This window comes from Falco rusticolus, chromosome 2 (genome assembly GCF_015220075.1).
Source record: "Falco rusticolus isolate bFalRus1 chromosome 2, bFalRus1.pri, whole genome shotgun sequence".
Taxonomy (NCBI): Eukaryota; Metazoa; Chordata; class Aves; order Falconiformes; family Falconidae; genus Falco; species Falco rusticolus.
The window spans coordinates 33,615,897-33,635,429 of NC_051188.1; the positions used below are offsets into that span (position 1 = coordinate 33,615,897).

Sequence of the window (19,533 nt, forward strand, 5' to 3'; positions counted from 1 at the left end):
AATTTAAGCTTGCGGTAGCAGAAAGACAGGTAAGACAAGCATATCCTAGTAAGAGACCAGTAAATAAAGTAGCCAGGTGCTTTAGTTTTGGTGAAATCCAGAGCAAGAAATGCTTGAGACCTCTCAAATCTTGGGAGGCTGCCAGGTTCTGCAGCCATAGTGTCAGAGGGTGCAGGAAGGGCCCACTGACATGAATATGTCATTTTTTTACCTCCAAAAGGTACTGTTTCAGGCTTCTTGAAAACTCAGGAAAATCATCACCCTTACAAGTGGTTGTCATGGCTAGCTGTAGACAAATAGGCTAAAGATTTAATTTTTCAATAAATCGGTGATGGTAGCTGGAATGGGGTTCTGTAGTGAGCTTGAATTCCATAGCTCCAACAAAGTAAGTTATGATTATAACAACAGCAACAAAAGAAAAAAGTCAAGGAATATTAATTAAATAAAGATTGTCCTGGTACCTGATCTACTTAAAAGTAGCAGAGCCTAATTAGTAAACTCATAGTTCTCAAACACACTAGAGGCTGCTTTGTGAACACACAGTCAGCCTTACTACAGCAGGCCTGTGATTTAAACTTCAACATAAAGACGTTATATACTTAAAAAGTGTCTGGGAACTAAAAGACTTCTTTTCTGTTTTAGGTGATACTATCACTATTGGAGATGTGTCTTTTAAACTCAAAACACCGAAGAACCCAGAACTTGTTCCACAGAACTACAGTAAGAATTTGCTTTCCTTTTGAATGAGTTTCAAGGTTTCATTCAAAAAACTCTTTATTCACTCAAGTCACCCTGCTGAATTACTGAAATTATCTAAGGAATATGTTTTGACAAAGTGTGCAATTTGGGGAAGGCTATCTTTGCAGAGTTCTTTACTGTATCTCTGGTTATATAGGAATCTCTTAACTTTGAATGTGATTTGCTCCATTGGTCAATGGGACCGTAAAAGGATAATTTGTGTATGTTTAAATATTTTGTTTAAAAGGGGTCTCATCCAGCAAATACTTCTAAAAATAATACAGTAATCTCAAGTTGTCTGGTCAAGAAAATGTGGCAGTTTAAAATTCTTATTCAATTGCAATATGATTATACATCCTAGGAGTTATTTGCTGTATGGCATTCTACTGTGATATTTAGTATTCCCAGACTGTCACGTTATTGTGTCAGGAAACATACAGATCTTTGCAATCCATCAAGTTAATGAGAAGTCAATTGCATAGTAATAAAAAATGCGATCAAATACTTTCAAAATACACAGCCAATTACGCACATTAACGATGCACATACATGTACTTACAATTGATTCACATTATGTTTTGATACCTTATTAAAGATGCCACAGATTTGCAACCATCCATATTTCTTGTTTTTTTTGTTGAGAAAACATGCTTCTTGAGCTTTTCCTTTTCACAGTGGTTCAGCAAGTGAATCCTGTTTTCATTGTGACATTTCCTAGGGCAGTACAGGCCAACTATTTCCTGAGGATTTGAAGTGATCAGTTGCCATTTGTTCAGCACTTTCACATGTAGGTTGCTGGATGTCTGAAATGTAAATAATCCCATCCTGCACACACGCACCCAACTGATTTTTTTCCACCCAGATAAATTTTGAAACCAAACCCAAGCACACATGGCATTCTAAAGGGCTGTGTAAGTCTTACAGTACTTCTAGTTTAGACAGGACCAAGCATTGAGAACTCTCAGTGGCTGTCGTTGCTGGGCTTGCAGCATTCTACATCTGGAAACTGGGTGTAGTCTTTCACTTCAAGTGAATTTTCTTTCCAACATGTCTAAATTAATTCCATGACTTTTTGAAGCAGACACCAAGAAAACTGCTGGGGCACTAGGGTTTTTTGGTTTTATTTATTCTTTTAGAAGGATGGCATTTAACAGTGCCTCCCTGACTTCCACTCTTCTACACTACGCCAGTCACTAGTACGTGTTTTGGTCAATCTTTACTTTTCAGGGAGACAAATATTAGCTCAAAGTTGCTATAACAACATATCTTTAGTCCTTTGAACTGGGAAGGTAAGAGAATTATGAAAACATTTGGTAGAATCAAAGAATCAGAGATTTTTCTAGTTCTAGAAGGAAAAAGTGGTTGAAAACTAATCTGACAGTAAAAAAAAATATTTATTAAACATGGACCTGTACAGAATGATGGATCTTAGCTAAAATCTGAAACTGCAACTAAAAGTAACGTCTGTTAGCACATACTAGGTGTATTATTAGTTATTTACTTCTTTTTTTTCAATAATCATAACTGAAAGGAGCCTATTTCATGCTTCGGATAGTGTTGTTCATCAGTATTGATGTACCTACAATAGGATTACTGAAGGTACAAAATTTTGCTTATAAACCTAAATATTAAGTTAAAATTAAGTAAGGTGGAATAGTCATGTATTTAGTAGCAGAAAATCAATTTCAAATGCTTGAGTACAGTTTCTTTGTATATTTAAATTTAGGAAGTTTTTTTATCTCTTAGTGCTTAAAAGTTCTATGATTATGTTACTATGGAGAACAAAGTTATATTCCTTTAGTGAAATTAAGTAGGTTGTATTGGCTTTATGTCAATTATCTCCTCTTTTTGAGTCATGTAGAGTGTATGTGCTTTAACACATTTTTACTTGTTTTAAGAGTACTTTTTGTTTTGCTCTGTGAATGACTGCTGTAGATACAAGATGTTTCTGTGTGAAAGATGAACATAATTGCATATTTATATTATTCTATAAACTGAAATGTGACATATTTTGAATTTTTATTGTAGTAACTAATATTACATTTAAATGACTGCTTACCTGATTTCTTTTAAACTCAGACTAGAAGTAATTTGGTTCTCCAATTAAGTGGGAAATACCCCTGAAAATGTCTCAGACATTGTAATGTTTGCAGTGGAGTTAGAGCTAAGAGGAGGGAATTGAAGCATTTACAGTTAATTTCCTAGTACTGCATATGATACCGTTTTCTAGCTTATCATTTGTGTAGAATGGTATGTTTCTGCTTTTATTATTCTGCCATGTTAAAATACAGTGATGTTGAAAATGTGTATCTATAATTTACAGCAAATTTATAGGGAAGTTGTAACTTATTCTAAACTCCGCATTATTATTCTAGGCTTTAAAATAGTCTTAAAAATCTGAAAAAAATTGTTACACAATAAGGAATGTAAATGTATTAAGAACCTATGAAACTTTTTGCCATTCTGTCACAAAATTAATACCAAAATATTTCATTCTTTGTGTTATCAAATTAAACTGATTTTTAACTCCTTTATTGAACCTTGTTACATTTTGCAGAAATGGATTGGATAGGTACTGCTGGTTACCTTATGTTTTCATGTCTTTGCTTTTCTGGTTTTATGCTAAGTATCTAGCAAGTTCTGTATGAAGTACTACATTTTTTGTGTTAGTCTAAAATATTAATTCATTTTGCTGTTGTTGGCAAATGGCTTTCTCTTGGAAGATGATAGTTAAAGGTACATAAAATCTGAATTGTTCTTATTTTTTGTATTATTAAGTGACAAGTATATATGAATTATACACAGAGGAATTTTCTTATGGGATTTCTTTCACGACATGGGATTTTTGTGTCTGACACATTCTAGAAAGAGGGCACTTGGTTTTTGCACTGCATGTTCTTTTATCAGTAAAAATAAGACCTACATTTTAAAAGTCTCACTGTGCCTGAAAAGCATAATTATTTCTTTAATTATACTTTGGAGAAACTTTGTATGGCTTTACATGATAGTTTAGATCTAAAATTAAAATGCAATAATCCACATTAATTTTATTTATTATTTTTTTTACATTGAGTTCATGTCAGTGCACTGCTTTCGTTAATAGTTTCTGGAAATTTTACCAAAATGACGATGTACCTGATATTTCATGTGTTTGTTAATCTTGACAAAACAATTCCTAACATAGCTCTTGGAGGACACTGTTCAATGACAGCAAATCCTCATTAAGGCGGGAAAATGGATCCTCTCTTGCCACACCATGTCAGCTCTGCTGCTAGAAAAGTGCAGGTGCATTTGGGAGTTTGGCTGTAGGCATGTTACATGCAACTGCATTGAATTGTGGAAGATAATTTCAAACAGTGTGTGATTTTTGTGCAAGGTATCCTGAGTATGAGCACACCCCCGCAGTGTATGATCAGAGGTGACGTGTGTATACAAGGGGTTAAGTGATAAATCCTGTTAGTTTTGTCAGTTAAGATATATGGAAGACTAATTACTATGAAGAATATTAAACAGCGTGTAATAATGAAATTTTTTTTAAAAGGCACTAAATGAACTTCTGTGCCTGAAAGGTGTATGTTTTGATGTTGAGGAAACTGGTTATTTCTTCGTAGTACGCTCAGTGGTGACAGCAGTTCCTGTTGTTTATCCTTTACCTGAAAGATCAGTATTGCCTTTGTTGTAGCACACCTCTGTGACCTCCTGGAATGGTAGGCATCATGTGCTGAAGCAGGGGACAAGCATGTGTGTTCAGTTGTTGCTGAAGGTACTTTCAGATTTGCAGTGGAATGTGGGTTCGTTCTTTCTGTTAACTTTAGATCTGAATGTCAGAGTGCAGCAAATTACAGAGACAGTTTGTATTGCAGGATGACTATAATTTTGTGGTAACAAAACCTTTGGTATTACATTTCTTACTTCCTAGCCTAAGGAAAGCTGTTTGTTGCCAGAGATGGTGATTATTCCAGCAGTTTAGTTTTCATGTAGGCTTGCAACTGATCTGCTTGGTTGTTATCACCTAGTCCAGAATCTGAAACAGTGCAGTTTTTGTCAGTAGAGCTCTGAAACTTTTACACCATTATCTCGGTTTTGTCTGTACTGGGAGTGAGGCACCAGAAGACACGCAAACATGGAAACCTACAGCAAAGGTCTGGGTGGAGCTCAGGGAGTCATCTGCAGTGTTCCTTGTGCCTCAAAGCAGGGTCAGCTGGATCCAAACTGCTCCTGAGAGGTATCTGTCCTTCTTGTTCTTTTGATGTGCTGGTGACATAGATTCCAGAACCTCTCTGCACACTTTGCTCCAGTAATTAATGATTCTTGTTTTGAAAAATACTTTTTTTTATGCCTCCTTTAATAGTTTGGGGACATACTTTTGGTTCCATGGGGCTTGTTCTATTTAGCATAACCATGACATATAGAAAACTATTTTCTTCACTGTGATTTTTGTCTGGCATATTGAAAAATGGTAATTCTTCTTGCTCTTTTCTAGAATTTTTCAGACTTTACAGTATTGGACTTAGCTGTTGCACTGAAACCCAGACACAATATGCCCTTCCAGTTGGAGCGTGAGCTACAGATAACCGCTGTGGCTGTGTATTTCCACATGAGTTGTTCACCCAGCTAAGAATTGTTTCATTTATTTCATGTTTATATGTCACTAAGAGAAACTTAGTCTTATGAATCCCATTCAGGATTTCTTCCAGAAAGTATTTGATTTTACATGATTCTTTTATATTCTCTTTTCATTTATACTCACATGGAGAAATAAGATTTAACTCTGTAGATCTTACACTTTCCTGTGAAGCAGTCAGCTCAGAGGAATTAATGATAAATGAGTCTACGGTCTCCAAGAAGTAACTTTCCCCTTTCTAAGCCCCTGCAAAGACTCACAACTTGTTTCCTTACCACAGCAAGCACAAAAATTTTTGGAATGAAGACTGTTTTCCATGAAAAATTTATGAGGAAAAATAGTATTCTGGTGAAAACTGTCTGTGATGTAACTATGTTACAAGACTCTGAAAACTCTTCGGGCTTTGTACATTGGCATAAAATAGGAAGAGCAGCGGTGTTTTACTTGTGAAGTGCTAAATGAAAGCAGCTGAAAGCAGGCCATATAGGAGCACCTCCCTCCTCACCTTGGCCGTGCTGCCTCCTTCACTGTGTCCTGGGCAACTAACTCTTCCTTCATTGTCCCCCAGCCTGAACAAGCTGTGAAATAAATTTCAGTGAGCTCAGTTGTCTGGGTTTTTTGAAGATTTTTCCTTTTTGAAATGTGTTTATGTTTTCAGACAAAGACTTCCCTCCTTGTTCCCTTCTTCCTCAACTGTATTTTAAGGCAGCTGCCCCCTGTGCTGCATGTGCTGCAGAGCGCTGTGGAAAGCTGAAGGACCCCCTCGGTATTGGGGCGAGAGGGAGATCTTTCTCCTCTCATGAATTTTTGCCTCCTCTGATAAAAAGGAGCGATTCTCAGACTCTGAACATGCATTGTAGCAAAGGTTCAGGGTGTGCAGAGGTCTTTTTTTATTCTGTTCAAAATTATATGTATTGATGTCTTCGAAGTGCCTGTTGGTTATTATGTGATTGACCAAACTAGAGTCATACAAGGACATGAGCTCTAATGTATTTTGTACTACATCTGGAATAAATATTCTTGGGAATCATTTCATTTAACCATCTGTCTCTGAACAGTGGGAAGAGGTAGGTGTCTCCTTCATTTATGGGATTTCTTCTGTAGGTGGGACACAAGGACTTGCCAACAGATACTGTCTGCTATCTCCAGTGTGAGATAGCTTCCATGAGTGTAGCATGTGCCAAGAATTCAAGTACGAGTGAACTGGAAGATTTCTGAGGCTAGCATAGCCATTCCAGTCTTGGTTTTAACAAAAGCTGATTTGTGGATCAAACAAGAGCAGCTGTTGCATTTGCTTCAAAATCTATCTATAACATTTTCTTCTTTCCTTGTTTGGGGATTTCTCCATTCAGCTTCAACTGCTCACTTAGCAGAATCTGTGCAAACATTCTGTAAGGTGTTGTCCTACTTATCACACATATTACAAAGCAATAGAATGCATTTTCTTTCGATGGCCATCCTTGATTACGCAGGAATAGCAAATTGTAGCACCGACTACTCTCCTGCATGTGCCAGATGGTGTCTTTGAGAATACACTGTAGAAGCTTCCTACGCACCATCCTGCAGATTAAGAATACAGGGCTGGCTACTCAACTACTGCAGATCAGCAGAGTGCCACTAAACAGATTGTGCAAACCCAGTTTGCGTTAGATGCTATCTGACTCATAGGATAATTAATAAAAATTGCTGTAATATACATGCTGATGCTTTTTTCAGCTAATTTGCCCTGTCTTCTAAATGTCATAGAAAATTATTATATGGTGCTTCTATTAAAGTTAACATACAGTACTTGAACAGAGAGGAATCTTTTCAAGTCATGTTAGAGAAAATCTAAAAGCTTTGCAATGCAGATACCACAGTACAACTAGTCTAAACATATAGAAGTAATATACAATATACTGTCTATGTGCATCTGAATTGCTTTTAAAAAGCATACTGTCCTTTGGAAACAGTTTATGCAGCAGAGACTGCATGTACAAAGAAAAATTTATATTATTCTGATTTTAGGAGGACATAACTGGGAAACTGAAGTAGGCTGAACATCTGGAGCAATGTACAGCTATTACATGTTAGAATAGAAGGACCTGACAAGTGGAAGCTGCTGTCATGACAGTTCACCTTAGAGAATGCTTGCGTTGAATTGTTGGTGTTATTTGTAACAGGCTTCAAGTGAGTTTGCAGATGGTCTTTGTGCTGACTTTGTGGTTGAAAACATGTATTATAATTGATCCAGCCGTGATCCGTATGTGAGGAGAATGATGTGAATGGTGAAGCAATGAAACCATTTCCTAGGAAACTTATCGACAAAGAACTGTCTTTCGTGTCCTTTTCTCAAAAAAAGCAAAGTTAGGAAAATACAGGAGACTGAAATTTTTTGTGTTATATTTCAGAGCAAATTTGGATTGTTTAAACAAAATGATGAGAATATAAGTGCTTTGAAATTCCTTAAGGTTTGCAGGGAGATCGTGTTCCTAAGAGTTTAGATTTTTTTGAATCCTGTACACTCATGTTTTCTTTTATGTGACAGTTTGTCTTGCAGATGCTGCTGAACATTCTTAAATCCTGTTGCTATTTATGGTACTGCTTTAACTCTGACCCAAGTTTTTTCTTGAGACCATCCTAAAAATAAAAGAGATAGCTACACATATTAATGTGAATTACACCAGAGGCAATTGTAGTCGAGCTGCGTCAAAGTAATTTTTGCCATGCTTCTAATGCATGACTTTTGACATGAAAAAATTCAGTGTTTCAGCAAGATTTCCAAGCTTATTTGTCACTTTAAGTAACTTTCTATTTTTTAGAACAGCTATCATAAAATTACACTAGAGGCACATTGGCAAGTTCGTACAACAGGTAGAAATTATAATGAATGTGCCTCTTTGTTGGATCTGTCTTGCCATTTTAATGTTAACTTGAATATAATACTTTTTATTTCTGTGGTGCTTTTCAAATTGCCATAACCTGTCCAGTAGCAAAGTTTGGACAGAGCAGGTCTGCTGCTGTGAGGTGTATGACATTTTATTTCCTGAACAATATATGTAGTAGGAACTTTCTTAATTTTCTTGAAAATCTCACAGAAAGGAACACGTTATTCTCTGTAGGAATTTATTTGCATTTGGCCTGTTATGCGTGGTACGTGTGATGTGCATTGCTTTTGGAAAACAGTATTGCAGCAACAAATTAAAAAATACTTACATTTTTATGATCTTACCATACCATATATGAAAGCTAATGCTGGGCATGCTAACGACAGTTGTTTAGAAAACAAAACAAAAAAACCCCCCTGAAATGTTTAATTAAAATTACAATTAATCTGATAATCCTAATGCATAGGTTGCTTATCTGCATGTTTATGCTATTCCTGTTCATATCTGTAGTAATGATAGACTAGGTTTCTCTCAGAGTAGATGATTTCAAAGGTTTTCCTGAGTGCATGACCAAAACATTCAGCTGAAATTTTTGATAATGTGTTCTTTAGCCACCTTTATGCTTGAAAAAATCTTTCTTGTGTCTCGTTCAGTCATTTAATACTGTTTCTATGATCTTACAAAAATGAGTTAATTCTGGTTTCAGAATTCAACAGTGAACTGAAACCCCTCAGAACTGAGGGGCCCTATTGCTTGCTGTCCCTAACTCTGCCCCGCACATACCCACCTCCCCTGTCTCAGGAAAACTCATATAGAACTGAGGCTTGTTTTTAAAAATTTTGGTTTCTAATTTTAACCAGTAATCACACCGAAAAAAAGCTAAATAACCAAGTATTAATTTGAAGATTTCATCACCTCTTGCTCCTTTCTTACTGTGCTTCAGTGTCCCGGCTACCACCCTTTGAGGCGCCAGCTTCAAACCCGATCACTGGTCTTGTCAGATTGTTCTGAAAGCAACCATATACATACATGCCTACATAAATCTCTCTCCAGGCTTGCTTGTGTTCTCCTTCACCTCCTGCACTAGTGCTTTTTGCTTGTGTCTGAGAAAACCCCCAGCAAAGTCTGGCTGCATGTGAAGGAGTATTCTGGACACAGAGCAACGTACAGCAGTGGGAATGGTGCCCCTCCCTTTCTGCATGGTGCTTTCCAGTGTTGCCAACATTTGCATACACGTGGTAAAGGTTTTAGTTTGATTATAATCAGGTTATTGCTTTTTAAAATAATAAAGGTATGGCGTTCTTAATAGAAATAAGTAGATCTGCTTTGAGTTTTTTGTTACTATTTTGGAAGCTGCGTGGTATTGATGTAGTGATACTGCAAGGTTCGCATTTCCTCGATAACTTTATTCTGTTTTATTATGTCAAAATGTAAACAGGAATGCAATTGTCTTTTAAGAAAATAACAAATTAAATGTGTCCCTGAACATTAATCTTAGCCTGATGCAAGCACAGGGGTTTTTTTAAGTTCATGATTCACAGAATCATTGGGATATAGGCTGCATAAATCTTTTACAAATTATTAATGACATAGTTATATTAACTGATGCTGAAACATCCACTCAATATTGGGTAATAAAAACTATCAGTTTAATGTGAAATGAGAATCAACATAATTTTTTTCTGTTTTTTGTCAGATTTATTTTTTTTTTTAAGGATGAAGTTGGGCAGAGAAAAAGGCAACGGGTAAGACAGGTATATAAACTTCTATGTGAATTACATAGTCTAATATAAACTCTCTGTATAATTCCCAGCTTTTCAGCTATCCACCTTTAGGGCAGCACATATTTTTGTCTTTGTCTTGTTTTTGGAGGTAAGAACAAAAATTTGTGTGAATGGCTATGTATCTAACACTTCTCAAAATTAAATAATGTGTTCTTATCTTTGTGTTTCAAAGTGACAGATTCTTTGGCCCAGTCTGTAGTCCACCATTTAAGATGGATAATGCAGAAAGATCTTCTTGGTCAAGATGTCTTTCTTATTGGTCCTCCTGGGCCTCTCCGGCGATCTATTGCCATGCAATATCTGGTAAGTATGTTGGTTTGAGTTCTTTGAGACATAGGCATTAATATCAGTCATTCCTCTGCTATCCAGATGGTAAAAGGTAGTCCTAGAAGATCTTGCAGCAAGCTACTTAGGAGGTAAATAAGTTTTTCCATAAATGTGCTTTCCAGAGTTCAGTTTTTGTTGGTACAGACATCTTAATGCATGTTTTTCTGCTTAAACTGGGGGTGGGGGGATGGGGAACACTTGGAAAACTCTGTTACCATATGCTGTCACAAATGGAGAAACAGTTTGTTCTAGGCATTATGTATGTTAGAAGATTAAGATATCTGCCTACTGTTAAAGACAACAACTTGTTTTTGCTTCATTATATTAAAAAAAAGAAGAAATTAAGGAAAGGATTTGGGAGAGGAGTGTTCTGAGTAACATTTGGGAACAGTTATCGTGAGTGATTAGAAAGAATAGAGGTATGTCGGCAAGTCCTTCCCACATTCCAAGAGAGGATCATACACACATCTGCATAAACCGTTGCAGCACCATGTGCAAAAGTTCATGTTTAAATTGTCGGTGCCCTTAAGCGATCACGAAGAGGAGGTTGTCTGCCCAAAAGGTGATGTGGGTGGGACTTTGCCATGAACTTTGTGTAGTATCTGGTTGGGCAGAAGGATCACAAATGGAGGTGTATAATCAATTGTCATAAAGATCAGCCATTCCTTTAAAAATCAAAAAGATACTGATTCAAAGACTAGCTGTCAGAGGTAAAGCATACAGAAGAAAGGTGCAAGATTGTGAGCTTTGGAAAGCTCAGGAAAGACTTCTTAATTCGGCAAACCAGATATGCTACTTGATAGCTCAATGCATTCCTTAAATAAGAAGAGTGTGGTATAACCTAAAAAAAAAGGTTTAGGAAACACCTGATATCCAGACATGGGACACAGAACGTGTGGGTTTTTTTATGCCACCATTTGTATGCACCTGAGCTGTGGTAGAAAGGCTGTAGCTTACCATTTCGACGCCATGCCAGTCATGTGAAAGCTGGTCTTTGCTCAGCTGATACATGCTGTGGTCCCTTTTGATGAAGCTGTATAAGCCTGGAAAACATTTATCTGCTGTTGCTGAAAGCTACTACTATGTGGTCATACACAGGGCCAACTGTTGAAGAAAACTCTCCTATATTCCACCTCCTGGGTTTTTTTTCCTTTAATTATAGGAAAGTACAATTGTATCTACCTGCAGCATAATGGAATTGGTGGCTTTGTAAAACCAATAGGCACTTAAAAAGTGGAAAGGAAGTAATTCTTATGGGTTTTTATATCTGCTTGATTTTTTCATCAACTAGAATTAGAAGCTGCTTCTTAGGATATATTTAACAGCTCTGTCTTACCTTCAATTGAGGGGTAAGGGCTTAGAGCGTTTCAGCATGAATCAGTTTCCTAGCAGAACACATGATAACCCAGATATGGAAGTAGCATGAACATCAGGTATAAATACATGGGGGATTTTTTTTTCCTTTAAGATAGAAAATTCTAAATATATCTTACATTGAATCAAAATAAACAAAACAATAACCTAAGGGTTCTCATTTTTTAAATAGTCTGTATATAGTTTTACAGATACAGACTGCATCTCATGACATTAAAGAGAGAGTGGATAAGAACAATATAGTTCAGTGTAGTGGCAAAGCATGTACAGGTAACAATCACAACTGCATCACAGTATAAATGTTACTGAACAGTGAGAGTTGAAGCTTTTCAATCTTCTACAGAAACCTTCTGATTTTTATTCATGATTTGCAGATGCTAGTTCTAGATGCTAGAACCAGAAGATTAACTTACAGGATGTCACAGATGTTCAATGGAAAGAATATATAGCTGGTTATTATGTTTTTAGAACAGGTTTGGGGAAAATAAAAGTTTATTGAGCAGAAATTCAAACCATTTTGTTTGAGGCAGAACACACTGTAAACATTTTAAAAATAAGAGATACTAGATTTTGTTCAGAGTTATTCCTGATCATTGTGCTGCTGCCTAAAGCTCTTTTGTACAATTATACCACTAGGCCTATTGTTAAAGTTCACTTACTGGGGTTATAGTGTTATTTTTGTAATAACTTTAGACTGTTGTCCACAGGAGCTAACAAAGCGGGAGGTTGAATATATCGCACTGTCGAGGGACACCACAGAAACTGACCTCAAACAGCGACGTGAGATCCGAGATGGCAGTGCTTTTTATCTTGATCAGGCAAGTTGCAGTCACACACCACCTAATTATTGTTTACAAGTAGTTTGAAGGAAGTAATGGTTTATATGGTGAAAAATTAGTATGTGTCAGTACAGTACTGACTGACACGTTAATGATGCAGTTAGAAAGTCTCATATAAAACACTGTTGATTTTATTATTACAAAAAATGTTATCTTTATCCTAATCCAAGATCTTTTAAGAGTACTACAGGGTTTATTGAGGCAGACCATTTTTGATATGCTCCTGTAACAAGTGAGATCCATTCTGCACAAGTTAGACATGCAGTTCTCTTAGTGTGTCTCTTCCCTAACACTTGTAGCACATTAGATTTATTTCTGAAATGAATCTTCTGATCTGGTTTCATTGAAAAAGAGTCTAGTTCATGTATTGTAAGACTGTTTTGTGTTGTGAAACCCAAGCGTGGTAAATGGAGGCAATTGGGAGATTTGATTTGAAAGTTGACTGCTGGTCTGGAGTGAAATAATGATTTGAACACAGCGGCCATCAGTGTTGCCCATGCCCATTAGCTGATTTAGTACAACCATAGTGTGACTTAGATTAGGTAAGTTTTCTCTAAGTTATCAATGGCACATCTCCCTTTTGATGATGCAGGTAAAATACACCACGTCATTTAGAATGTCTGTTTTCCTAGATGCCTAAAACTTGTATATGACTTAGGCTTGTAATTAATCAGGGTGAGGTCAGTTCCTCTGATACAGTGTAAATTTAAATGGGGTTTCTTGAACAGTTTTCAGGTGGCGATGCTATGCAGATTAATCATACCACCATCATACAAGTGATTTGTAGGTGGAAAGGGAGATGGGAACAGAAGAGGAAGAAAAGAATGAAAGCTTTATTCCCTGTTTTAATGAAACCTTTTCCTTTTTTTTTTCTTTCCTTTTTTTTTCCTCTTTAATTTCCAATTCTCTTTTTTATCAGACTCCAAAATTTAACGAAACCTAAACATAGATTTTTCTTGAAACCCCGATAAATTACTTTGAGCAATGGAAGATCATCAGAATGAAGGATAAAAGCTAATCTAAGTAAATTTTTTTTGTTACTTCTAAGTCTTCAAATAATGACATGAGGGTTGCACAACATGAGATGATTTAAAGTGCTGTACTGTGTAATAGGGCTGTAAACAGTGTTTCATTTACCAGAGGATAAGAGCATTTGTGTAGGCTGTGGGGTTAACTCATTAACTTGTGTTAGCGCCATGGCTGCCTGCTGTTATGGACAGTCTTAATCCTCACACTTGCTACAGGGTAGTCAAGATAATTTACCCTTGGTGTAAAAACATCAGATAACTAGCATTTGAAAGAGCTGCTGTATCAGGGACTGCAAGAAGCTCACCAAGATGTGGGATGGGCTGTTAACGCTGTATTTGTCTGAAAGTTTTGATCCCAGTGTAAGTATGAGGCAGCTTGCTTCACTTTGTAGAAGCTACAGTAAGAACACTCTAGGAAGATTAGCTTTCTAATGTAAAGGTCTAAGATTACCTTTCTTCCTCAATGTGTTGGAAATGTTCAGTTAAAAGATTTTTATCAGAATCCACCACAGTGGTACTTTGGACCAAGTCTTTCCTTTAACAAGATACCAAAGCACTAAAATCAGTTGAAATCATGATGTCTTCCCTCAGCTCATGTGTTAGTCATCATATATGTAACCAATGTAACCAACGTATGATTAAGCTCTGAATAGAAAATAAGAAAATAAATCATAAATATTTAGATGAGCACTTTTAAAATACTGGAAACGTGAAAGATGAATCTCCTAGATAGTGATGTTCCAGCTGAAGTTTTCTAACCCTACATTTTAGTTAAAGAGACATAAAGTATGGTACATACTTACGTTTAGAAACATTACAGAACTAATTATAGCTCAATAATAAAAGGGAATAAAATTTTACAGGTTACGCTTGGGTGTAAATTTTAATTAGTCCATTTAATGATTTCGAGGTTTGCTGATGGCTCTGCCAGTTCAAAACTTTACGGAAGCCAGACACTACTACTCTTTAAACCCCGGAGCATGAACTGTTTCAAGGCAGAGAAGGCTATCAGTAGGTAGCCTTAAACTACTCCCAAAAGAGCTTGGATTGCTCTCATTGCCATAGGTGAGCTAAAGACAAAGTGAACTCATATGAGGGACTAAAGAATACAGGCTGTGCATTTGAGATTTACGTACCATTTCCCTTCCTGTGGAATCTCAGGCTTGCTCTTCATTGCACCCAAGAGAACACAGCAAAGCTTGGAAGTCTGGTGTCCAGAACATCCACTGTATTCTGTGGGTCAAATAAAACTTAGCTGTTGTTTAAGACAGATGAGGCTCTTTGCATGCAAGTCATAATCTAGTAATGCAGTTATCCTACACTTTGAATAGTAATACACTGTAATGAAAGCTGGCATCTTGTTATCAGAAATAACGGCAATATAGTGAATCATCAGGTTTGCAGGCCCACAAAGGTTTGCAAAGTAGTCTGTGAGGGATTGTTAAGATGATATGGTTGTTTATAGCTCTACATTTAATAGTGACAGATTAAATACTGTAAATTGATTTCTCAGGGCTTTCAGTATGTCTGATATATTTTAACATGAAGTTACTGAATATGATTGCAGTTCGTCATTTAAGACAGATTTGGAAGATGGTGATTTGGAGGCAGTGATTGAAATTCTGTATTGAAATGTATATTGAGGGGCCAGTGTATCAAATATTCTCGCATATTAGCATTTCTTAGTACTAGAGTGAATCTAATTCCAAATTTTCTCCCATTTGAAAGTTAGATATCTTCATGAAGGGTGGGAAAAAAAAAGTTGTTTATTTACTTCAGAAATAAGTGCCATCAAAATAAAGCTAAACATTGAATTATCAAATTCATTCCCAATTAAAATTGTGTAAAATAAAGGACTTATTATGGGGTAATGGTGAATGAATTTGTTTTCATTCAAGTACTGACAGCAGAAAATTCTGTTTTCTTGTCTTTACCATGGGCCATTAATTTTGGGTTTCAGCTGTTAATTCACTTAATTCACTGTTAAAAGCCTTAGAAATGTCATTCTTGCTGTTAGTGAAATAATTAAGTAACCTCTTGGTTTTAGTTTTGTAATTTCTTGCAGGGGTTAATTATGTTGTGTATCAAATAATTAGTTAAAATTATATTACTTAAATATTTAAGTGGCAGCTTCCGATTTTGCTTTTATTGATAGAAGAGCTTGTCTTGCAGAGTGGTTTACTGTTTCTGTAACTGTGTGGTTGAGACACCAACTTGATTGAACCAGTATGGAGATTCTAATAGCAGCCTATTGTATTTTCAAAACATTAAGGAATTTGATTTTATATTTGTATGTCCTTTCCCCCCCGCCCCCTGCCCCCCCGCCCCCCATTTTTGATGCAGATTTGTTATTTATTATGTGTGTACAGCTCTAAAAGGCACACCTCTGGCTTAAACTCTTATTACTACAACCTCCTACATTACGAATTACTCCATCTAAGGAAATCCTATGCTATTTTAAAGTAGTGGATGCAACTGGGAGAGCAGCTAAGCCGTTTTGTTAGTGCTTGAGTGGTGTATTTCTCCCAGACTGTGCCACAAACCATGTTGCCTGGAACGCCTGGTTTTGTTTACCCTGCATCTTCCAGCTTTTGCATTAAATAAAAGAAGCTTCCCAAACGCAGAGCACTTTATTAAGTGTACAGGCTTTTCTGTGCCCGATGATCAAACTACCTGAGGTTGGAATAAATATAAAAATGTTGTATGGTTTTTGTGCTGAAAAATTACAAACACAATTTGAAAATTTGCTGATTAAGCTGTATCCACTGAGTGGATAAATATTTGTATCACTGTCATTCTGTGTATACAGAATTAGGCTCAGTTTTGGTGTGTTTTGAACTAATATGAACATACTCATTTTAATAGAATACTTTTGCCTCCTTAACTGCATCAGCACCATAAGTCATAAAATGATAAAATGTAAAATGGATTGTCAAGATATCAGAAAAATTGTCTTCTACCATGGCTTGAAAGACTTCATGTAGTAATCAATTAAACACTCACAGTGACAGATATGACAGCTTAAACTATCCTGTCTGTAAAATGAACATGACATGAAATCCCCTGGAGTAGCACTACACTGACTTGAGTTTGGTTTCTTTTAATCAAAAAAAGAGAATTATAAAACAAGACATGAGATTAATTGAATGAATTATAGAGTGTGTGTGTGTGTATACACGTTTATATGTTTGTGTATACTTATAAAAAGAATTCTTCCTATACCCTAGCAAAGAGATGGGTAAGAATAATTCAGCTTTTAAAGAGATGAACCAGTGAGTGCAAATTGTGTAATTCTTTGACTTATTAACATACTGTCTTAAGGTGACAGTGGATTTTTGATGAGTTGGTAAGTTAGCCACAGCAAAGGCATTGTCAGAACCTGTAACGTAGTTGACTGTCACTGTGATATCTGTCTATCTAGTACAGGGAGCTAGATAGTAAAGTCTGTAAAAAGAAGAGGCAAGCAATGCAGTGCTGCAGAAGTCAGATTGTTATTACCATTTTCTTGTTGTGTCCAACATTGCACAGAAAGAGGAAAATATTGGGTAGAAACTAACAGTATTTGGATCAAGTTAATCTTTATTGACGTTGACATAGTATGTCTCCTATCTGAAAAGAAAATGCATGATATGGACCCCTATATAGTAGACTTTTAACTAGTAAAAGTGATTTTGTTTTAATCATTTGCAATACTTCTTGTATGTTTCTAAAAGTGTCAGCATATAGCTGGATTTTTTAGGTCAGCAGTTCAGACTCTGGTATCTTGTTTTGATGTAGAGGGCAAATAGGTGAATGTCTGTGATGTAATGTGAGGAATAGTTGGACTGTGTATTTATAATTCCTTACAGATTAAAATCAAAGGTGTGGGGTTCTTTTTTCTTAAGTTTGTGTCTGTTTATATATATATATTTCCATTTTCTTTTCAGCTGGTATTTCCTACAATGCAGGAAGGGGCAATACTGTGTAGTATGTGGGGTCACAACGTTCATTGGCAGCGTAGACTTGATGGATGGTGCTCTGAATAGTAGTGTTTTACGGATGATAAGTACCTTTATAATTTTTAGATATCTGTCAGGTGGTTAATTTCCTTTTTATTCTGCTACTCATCAGGAAGAAAAATCTAAATAACCCATCTCACTAATTCTTGTCCAGAAGACAAGAGTTGTATAGAATGAAGAGAAAAACCCTTAGGCTTCTTTGTTGGCAGATATTTGCAGTGGTAAATATGTTCAGAAGCTCAGACTGTGTGCTCCTGGGCCTGCTATCTGCCCAAGATGCAAACTTCCGTGGATCTGATTACTAATATACTTGGTGTGAAGCAGCTAAAATGGCCGGGCCCTGCCTAAGTGGGGGACATAATTCTCTTGTAAATACAGTTTGCACACACTGTTTCAAAAACACCTGACTGTCTTGTTGGGGAAAGGGGTGATAGACAGCTCATTTGACAATGGTAGTTTAAAAAAAGGGGAAAAAATTGTTTGGAGGAACCTGAAATCAATGACTGAGGAAGCTAAAATCAATGACTGTGACATGAAAGACTTCTTGTTCTTGTCATATTAACATATTTATGATCTTATCGTATGCCTATTCGCTTCCTGGGGTAAACTTTTCTCGCCCAGTTTTCTGATTTGAATCTCCAATAAATTCAGGTTGTTTCTTTTTTAGTTGCTTTTCATTCTGTGCCATGGTGTTGCATCATGAATTAGGTGATCATCGTTTCAGGCTATTCTTCCTCACTGGAATGTGGACAGCTGGAATCTCTCCTTGTATACTAACTAGCCTGGCTGACGGTGCTGTCGTATACTGGAATTTCTCTGTCTTTTTTTGTTTTTTTGTTTTTTTCAAATAAAAAAGTAGTAAGTAACGGCAGTAAATGCAACCTGCCCTGTAATTTTCCTAACCTCATGGGGGAAAATTAGCTGTAAAATTCACCCAGAAAACACTTGATTAACTCAGCAGGGAGGTAAGCTGAATAGTGAAGATGTAGCCCCCACCCCTCCCGTTACTGAGGGAGAGAAAGGTTGAACTATTTAGTTCTTAAGATACTTTTTCAATTTGACTAACCACAGTAGTTACAATTACATTGCTTTTAATAAAACCTGAGCATCATATTTAAAATATATGCAACTCAGTATATATGTGGCCCAAATTGTAAAATGCAAAACTACACTTTATCATCACCTACAAAGTGAAAAATTTTGTAACAAAAAATAGAGTAAACAGATGAATAGTAAATCTGTTTGTAATCTCTTCTTTGAATGACGTTATAAGTTCGGAACTTTTTTATTAATACATGTTATTTTAAACAACACAAGACTTTACAAATATTTAAGGAATAAATTAATAGTAAGTTTTCATAAAAAGTTGACGTTGCTTTGAAACTGGTTGAACATGGCTTTTAATAGCCCTTTATTTTACTACTTAAATTTTGACTTTATTTATTTTAGAGGAAGTGTGTTATCATGTCAGTCCATTAAATAGCCATCCATTTCAGCATTGCTCAACAGCTTTCTTGTTTGCTCAACTCGCGAGGGAAAACAAAATAATAAGGAATTAAGAAGCCTTAAAACTGAACAAATGTATTGAAAGATATTCTTTGGTAGTGGCATACCATTAGACGTGCTGCTTACAGATATTTTTAAAATCTGGCAAAGTAGATTCCCCAATAGGAGACAGCCTTATATGCTTTACTGCCCTGAACATCTGTTTGTACATCAATCTTTGGACTGTCTCTAAATTTCTAGATGATTCACTTTTTCCATAAAACTATTATTTAAAAAGTGATGATCTTATTAGTTCTATTGCATCTTCTTAAAGGAATGACCTGAGACACTTACAGTAAATTACAAGTCTTGGTCAATGCCCTCTTCCTTCCCTCGTAAAATGAGGAGTGAAAGCTCACAGCATATTCCCTTCTGTATCTCTGTGATTTCTTTTACTGGTATCTTTTAC

At 36.1% G+C, this 19,533-nt stretch overlaps 1 protein-coding gene across 2 annotated transcripts in view; it reads left to right on the plus strand.

Moving 5' to 3' along the window:
• Positions 1-19,533, plus strand: part of VWA8 (von Willebrand factor A domain containing 8) — a 185,946-nt gene that overhangs the window by 9,420 nt on the left and 156,993 nt on the right. For both annotated transcript variants that reach the window (XM_037377396.1, XM_037377397.1), the window contains 3 exons: positions 643-720; positions 10,186-10,316; positions 12,422-12,532. In XM_037377396.1, coding sequence (XP_037233293.1) covers positions 643-720; positions 10,186-10,316; positions 12,422-12,532 — 320 coding nt within the window. The remainder of the gene's footprint in view (positions 1-642; positions 721-10,185; positions 10,317-12,421; positions 12,533-19,533) is intronic.